General features: G+C 37.3%; 1 protein-coding gene across 1 annotated transcript; it reads left to right on the forward strand.

The window, feature by feature from the left end:
• The first annotated feature begins 2101 nt into the window (after positions 1-2101).
• m6pr (mannose-6-phosphate receptor (cation dependent)) lies at positions 2102-7592 on the forward strand. Its single transcript, XM_007550084.2, has 7 exons — positions 2102-2462; positions 3498-3667; positions 3839-4005; positions 4174-4283; positions 4702-4832; positions 4916-5042; positions 5283-7592. Exons 1-7 carry the CDS (start codon positions 2457-2459, stop codon positions 5403-5405), a joined length of 834 nt encoding a protein of 277 aa, XP_007550146.1. The 5' UTR covers positions 2102-2456; the 3' UTR covers positions 5406-7592.
• The last annotated feature ends 252 nt before the right edge of the window (positions 7593-7844 follow it).

The following is a 7844-nucleotide window of genomic DNA, read 5'->3' on the forward strand; positions in this document are numbered from 1 at the left end:
ATATATATATATATATATATTCCCAGTCACATAACCTTTCTCATCCAATTTCATAATTAAGCACTACTTTGTGTTGGTTTATTACACAAAATCTTCCTAAAACACCTAAAATGTGAAAAAGTTCAAAAATAACTGCAATAAATATTTTTGAAAGGAACAATATTTGCAATAAAAACTTTCTTTATGTCAAACTAAGTTCAAAGTCCAACGTAATTTTCACACTTCAGTGCGGTCATACAGTTCAACAGCTGATTAAATTTTATGGTTTTCTGTGGACCAGTTTATGTCTCTGCTGAATTGCACTGTGTTTCTCATAGGGGAATTTCTTCAGCTTTGTGCAGACTTTTTTTTTTTAAATCAACAAAAGATTTACCTTTATTCCCATCAGCCAAACATGTTCAATACCTTGTTCTATATTATAGGGTTTAAAATTGACAGAATCAAAGTAAATAAATGATTTCTAAAATATTTATACATCTGCTAATTTTAATAAAATCGTAACAGATGTATCAAAAATGTCTGCAGTAAATTAAATAACTCAAAATTGTAATAAATGTAAACTTTCCCATTATTAGTTAATGTTTGAATCATGTGACTATTCTAACACTTAATTATATGTTTATCCCTAAATCCATTATCTGTATCAACTTCACCTTGCAGGGTCGCGGCGGGCTGGTGCATATTTCTAGCCGGCATTGGAGGAGATGCAGGTTACAGAGCAACACGGTGACACACAGGACAAACAACCCCACACACACACACACACACGCACGCACGCACGCACGCACGCACGCACAATTAAAGGTGATTTAAATAGTTCAATTTACCACAATTAACAGTCATGTTTATAGATTGTGGGAGGAAGTCAGCTATTTAAAGGCCACATATATTTATCCGACTTACAATTGCTTATATGTGTAGACACCATTTTCTACATGAATGTAACACAATTCTGCAGAGTGAAACAAAATAAAGTGTTTGGAAGTTACTTACTGTCAACCAATTTACTCATTTTTTTTATTTAATCATACAAAGTTTAGTTTTATTTGGACAAAGGACAGAGAAAAGGGAATGGCACAGTGCTATCAGAGGAAGGTCTCCGTCTCTCCTCTTTAATCTTGTCGTTTCTGGGTGCACGACTGAATCAGAAATAGGCGGCTACTGTTCCCACCTGACTGAAATACAAACAGGTTAAAAGGTGGGCTTTTGTTGAGATTTGTGCTGATAAGTGGGAATCAGGAGGTACAGCTAACTAGAAAACAAGCTTTGTTTTTAACTTTGCTGACACAGTGAAAAAATGCTGAGGCAACTGGAAACAGTAAACTGGTCATACTGGTATCGGCTTTGAAAAGCTTAAAAGTAAATTCTCAAGTAGTTATTCACATACATAGAGCCTTTCGTAAGTATTCTAGATGAGACCTGCCTGTTGTCTTCCTTGCTGTTCGTTCGTTTGTTCACTAATGTTCTCTAATAACCACCTGAACCTGTCAAGAGATATGTGTCACTTGGTTTTCTTCTGTGTTTCTGATTATTTCTTGATTTGATATTGTTAGAAAAGGTCTTGATGTATTCTGTTGCTGGTTACTGCCATTAGTGTTTGGAATATTTGTTCATTCCTTTGTGTTTAATCTCATGTTTATTTCTTTTAGATCAGTGTTAGTCCCTTTCCCCTTGGTTTGAGGTTTATTTGTGTCTTGTTTGTTTTATTATTTACTTAAATATCCCATATCCCAAGCCTAACATAAATGTACATCAGTGAAATTATTTTGTAATGGTTGATAATCTTTTTATTTTATTTTATTTTATTTTTTTTAATTGTGATCTGAATTTAGAAAGTCTGGTTAACAGGGTGTTCATGAATGCACCGTCACCAGCGGTTGTTATAACGCTGCATGAAGGGTCAATGGCTGACGGTGGAGCAGAGGTGGTGCGGAAACACATTTTGCAGAAGGATTTGAATCGATACGTTGCCTGGTTTTGCAGGAGAAAAAGACAAGCCAAATACGTTTTTTTCCTGAAGTTTTTTTCACTTCCGCTCACCTGTAGCTCTCCCCTGTCAGCTGACAAGGGTGTAAGAGGACTCACCCAACGCTGATTGGTCGGCTTCTTTTTCGGTCACATGCGCGTGTTTGTGTGTTTAGTTTCATTTCCGCATTACGCTGCTGCCTGTAGCCAGTTAGCATCTTAAAAATCGCACTTCAACACGACTTAAAAGAAAACCTATTAACTCTCCAGGGCAACAATAACAGCGTCAGCAGAGGTGTCCGAAATCCAATTTAACATTTAATTTACATTGTTTGCATGATATAAATGCGGTTTGATGTTGGTTAAGTAAACCAGGAAGCGACGTTAGCGTGAGGAAGCTCATTGCAACTTATTCTGACTACAGTTTAAAAAGCAAGTATTAAGCATTAGTAAGACGGTTTTTCCTCCACTGATTTACAGCAAAGGAGGCCATGAAGGTAAGTGGACGGCACTGATAAAAACCTAGGCTTTTGAAGTGGTGACTTCTGGCAAAAATAGATTTCTCATGTGGAGGAAGAAAAATCACATGCTTAGGTATGATGACTTGACCTTATAAGCTAATTTGCATTTACATCCAGACGATGGGGTGACATGGCTGCGTTAGTTTTATAGAAGTTTTCATCAATGTGGTACCTATTAAGATTATTGCTTACTTTTTTTTTTTTTGCACTTGTGGTTTGCTCTATTTTTGTGTATTCAGAATGGAGCCATATTAAACTTCTGTTTTGGAGGATCAAAACAAAAACTGCTAATTTGTGTCTATTTTAAGCATAATTTATCCAAATAGAGGTGGATCTCAATAAAATCTTTTTAGAGTAAATTTTGGGGATTTATGGCAGAATAGTTGGTAGTAAGAAAGAAGGTCCTGGGTTTGAATCTTGTGGTCCTGCATGTTTTCGTCCCCCTCTGTGCATGCATGCATTGATTCTTTCCATGGACTCTGGCTTCTCCCCACCATCCAAAAACATGACTGTTTGGTCAACGGAATAGTCTAAATTGTCCGTGTGTGTGTGTGTGTGTGTGTGTGTCGCCTTGTGATGGACTGGCAATCTGTCCAGGGTGTACCTTGGTTCTCCCTAAAAGTCCATTGTTGTCAGGTACCATCCACCTCCTCCTTATATGAGGTGGTGTGGATGAAATTAACTTTGTGCAGACTTTCCGTCTGCTGACCATCAGTGTGACGCAAAAGGTGCGCAAGAGGCATCAAGGTACTCCATGTGTCATAGATCCACAGACTTTAACTGTGGTAACTTTAAGTATGACAAATGATTTTGGAATTTTAAAACCCTGACATCTGCAAAACCTCAGTACAACCCATTATAAATTAATAACATGGCATGTTGTTTCAGGCTTGTTAAGATTAAATTTAATCCACCGCTTTCCATTACTTTTTGGGCTTATCAAGACACTAAAAGTTGTGTAATACAGTGATTCAGAATATACTTGACAGTTGCTTTTTCTTTATGTTCTAGCTGTTCAGAATTCCCATGCGAGGTTCTGTCTTGTGGGCCATCTTGACTCAGCTGCTGCTGTGTAGAAATGGTGTGTTCGCCGGAAATGGCACCAAGGCCTGCAAACTAGGCACCGAATCATCATCACAAAGGAAAGTCCTTGAGCGACTGGAACCTCTGGCCCACAGAAAGTAAGTTTGGCACCATCCTGCCCATTGAAGTAAAATCTTATTGATATTCAAGGAATACATAATTAAACCCAAAGCATTGCATCTGCTCTGGGTTTGCTGCTTTGTTGTTTTTAGTGTTCGGTCTTACAGTAATGGTTAACGGCTCCCAACTTCATGTTCTCATGTTGGCAGCTTGTCAGTGGAGGTCACTGAAGAAAAGGAAAAGTACACATATGTGTTCCAGCTGTGTGGAGATGCAGGAGGGGTTCCAAATGCGGGAGTTATTCAAAAGAAGATCGACTCGAAGGATAAACCCACAATCATTGGCTCATACACCTCGACCGAGGTCATTGGCGGCAGTAAGACTTTGCAATTTATTAAACCTGATTTTAGTTTCATTTTGTGTGCATTTAACTATTTTTGAATAGTATCGTGTAAGGAGACAAACCATCAGAAATGTACATATGAAGAATCTGAGACATTCGATTATCTTTTCTGTTTTAACATTTTTTTTTCTTACCTTTGAGGTGACTGGGTGATGCTGCTTTACCATAATGGTGACAAATATGATAGCCACTGCAACCAGGAAGAGAGAAAGGCCATGATCATGATCTCCTGCAACAAAAACACAGAGGCGGTAAAAGAAACACTTATGAGTTGCGCTTCGTGTATTTACATTTTCAGTTCTTTTAATTTAAACAAATTATCAAATTTTTTATGGTGGCATGTTGTTTCAGGCTTGTTGATTTGAAATTTAATCCACCATTTTCCATTACTTTATAATACAGTGATTCAGAATTGTATCAGAGTGGAAGGATGAGAAACGTGCACTAACTTGCTTTACACACGTCGGTTAGCTTTCAGAGTAAATTTCAACACTGTTTTTTTTTAATCCTGGAAGTGAAGACGCATGTTTGTTTCCAGTAAACTCTAAATGAAGGGTTGCATTTCAGTCACTGCCAATGGACTTTCGCTGCCGGGAAATATTTCTTTCTGTAAATGTTTTCCAGGTGAGTGAACGAAAACCCTAACTTACCTTGTCTTCTTGTTTTTAGGGTAACTTTGAAGTTATTCTGGAAGACAGAGACAGGCTGAAAGATTGCTTTTACCTGTTTGAGCTGGACTCCAGTGCAGTGTGCCCTCCTGTTCAATCCCAGCTGAGTGCTGGCTCCATAATACTCATCATGTACGTAAAGACATGTCACAAAGGCACATAGGCTTCCCATACTGCAATAAGAAATGCTGATTGGAAGGTTTGTCTTCTTCCAGTGGTTTCTGCTTTGTGGCCGTTTACCTCATTGGCGGCTTCCTCTACCAGCGGCTGATTGTTGGAGCCAAAGGGATGGAGCAATTCCCAAATTATGCTTTCTGGGTGGAAGTTGGGAACCTTTCAGCGGTACGATTTATCTAGCTTACAAGAAAAAACAAAAATGTTCTTTCTACTTCACAACTATGCAGTACGTTTTGTTAATCTATCGCATAAAATCCCAATAAGACACGCTGAAGATTGTTGTAATGAGAAAACTATGAAAAAAAGTTTAAGGGATACGATTACTTTTGCAGTGTAAGTAAACATTTATTCTTTTTTTTTGTTGTTGTTTTAACACTCAATGTGAACTTGATTGTTTTGTTACAGGATGGCTGCGACTTTGTGTGCCGTTCGAAAAATCGAGAGGAAGCTCCAGCTTACCGAGGAGTGTCGGCTGACGCTTTAGACGAAGAGCCAGAAGAGAGAGACGACCACTTACTACCTATGTGACCTTAGTATGTCAGAAACATGGCATACATTTTCACTGTGTGACAGGTAGCGCTTCGGAAGCTTAGATAAAATTACTGGTGCACACAAGTGTGTTTTCTTTGCCTGGAATGAGTCAGTCCCCTGTTGAAACCTTGCTTGTATTTTAGACTTGTGGCTCTGAGACGGTTCCTAAGAGGCAGAAGGCCATGTCTCCTTTCCTACTCAAAACATTTCAGTTTCAGTTGTAATTCATCCAAAGGAGTGACTCGCACATTAGAAAGACAAATCCCTGACTCTTCTATGGAAATCAGGTGGAAAAAGGAAGGATTCAATTCAGTTGTAACGCAAACTCACTGGTTATGTTTTATGATGATCCTACTTAACTGATGACGTTCGTTTTATGGATGTGCAGGCAGCACCAGTCTGGTTTCTGTTTAGGTAATGCTTGCTGCAGGCTATGCCAGATAATTATACGTGTGTAAAGGGTTAGTTTGACCGAATTGTGAATGTACCTTTTCAGCTCTTAGCACAGTGACAGTACATACAGCCTTGCTGCACATCTAGAGAGCAGTGCAAAAAAACCAAAGCTTATGCAAATCTATTAGTCTGGTTTATCCCCCCCCCCACCCAGAAGTACAAAGAAAAGTTTCTACATTAGTTCAGATATTTTGTGTAGTAGTCAATGAAGGTGTCAGGTGAAAGTGTCACGTTTTTAATCTAAACAAGTCAAAGAGGTGCAATGCATCTTTAATAAACTTAAAAACATGATTGTTTTCCTATTTAGTGCTGATGGACAATTTCAAACTGTTTGTTCAGCGCCAACCACAGTAATTGGCACCCCTGGTAAAGATTTGTAAAGAAATGTGTTTTTTATTACAACAGCATAATCCTAGAAATAATCAAACCTTTTTTTTTTCTTTCAGTGCTTCTGCTGAGTTGGGAAATAAGTGTTTTTAACTAAATCACCAGTTTCACAATTAGAGGTAACCCAGGAAGTTTCTGTAAAACAAATGTAAACCGAAAATGAAAACTGAACCAATAGTATTCATTTACACTTTTGAAAATTGATAAGTTTCTTTGAAATCTTATTTAGTAATATTTTGCTTTTGTTTCTCTGGGTTATAAATATAATTTTTAGAAAGGTTGTGCAAGGACCCCTATTATTTATATTGCAGGCACTGACTAGTAGTGTTACCGCTAGACTATTAAACACTGGCTTCACTCCAGCTGGTTGTTCCAGATTGATGTCAGAGAAAAAGCCTCGTTTGTCCTGCCATCACAAATGTAAACGGGGATCTCTACTTAAGATCTCTACTCGGATCTTAACTGGAATTGTGTCAGATTAGACAAGGATTAAACACTCCAGATAGGTTTTTAAATGGAACTAAGGAGGACTGTGTGGAAACAAAGCACTATTAAGTTGGGCAACCCTAGCCAAATTCTCATACATTACATTCCATATCAAAATCAGAAGAGTGCTTTTCTATTGACGAGTTGTACAAAGTATTCACAGAGGGGGGGTGCTTATAATTGTGTCACTGGTGATTTTGTTCAAAATAATCTATAATGTGAGAATTGGATGTTTAGATTATTCTAAATTTTCTTTTTTTTTTTTTTTACTGATCTCTGTCAAAGGTGCCAATAAAAATTGGTGGCACTGACTATGTTTTTGTTGATTTCTGAAATGTGGTATGCTGTATATTATTGTATTTTGATATGAATGAACATTAACAATGTCCGATATCCAATGTTGAAACTTTCCTGACTGCTGATATTGTAATTGTTAACCTAAGCACCAGAAATAGTCGTACGTTTACCGACTTTTGTTTTCTCTTAAGTTTGACCAAAACCTTCTAACTGCAGTTTTTTGCTTCTATTTTAAAACGTTAGAAGTTTTCAGTGACGTCTCCTGCTGTATTCTCTATTAATATATTGAAAATGTTAGTTGAGGATATCATTCATAAGGTTTATACATTTTTTACATAAATTACTGGTGAAAACAAAAGTAGAGTGTTTTGGAATTTCACTCAGTAGGTGGAAACAATATTCCTGCTTTGTTTTGTCACAGGTTACTAATGTTGGCCTATTTTTCTAAGTTCAGTGAATTGTCTCCTGTATTCTCTGGTAAAAATGGTATCACTTGTGTTTGAAGTAAATAAAAATGCATCCAGTTTGATAACTGTTACAGTAAAGTGTGATGTAAAGGTTCCACTCTTTTATTTAGTGTTTTTCTTGAGTTGCACCACACTTTCTTGATTTTTTTTTTTTTTTTGAAAGCAGAATGGAAGCTTTTCCTCAGTCAGTGCTTTCTTCATGGTTTTAAACATTCTGGATTATGCTTAATGTCTTGATTTTTATTTTTTACCCCTTAAGTTTGCTCAGTGAGTTATCCAGCTTTAAGTGTCTAACTGCAGATACTTCATCTCATAAGCTATTTTGACTTTATAATCATCACTACTC

The sequence above is a fragment of the Poecilia formosa genome, unplaced genomic scaffold, assembly GCF_000485575.1.
Source record: "Poecilia formosa unplaced genomic scaffold, Poecilia_formosa-5.1.2 Scaffold34, whole genome shotgun sequence".
Taxonomy (NCBI): Eukaryota; Metazoa; Chordata; class Actinopteri; order Cyprinodontiformes; family Poeciliidae; genus Poecilia; species Poecilia formosa.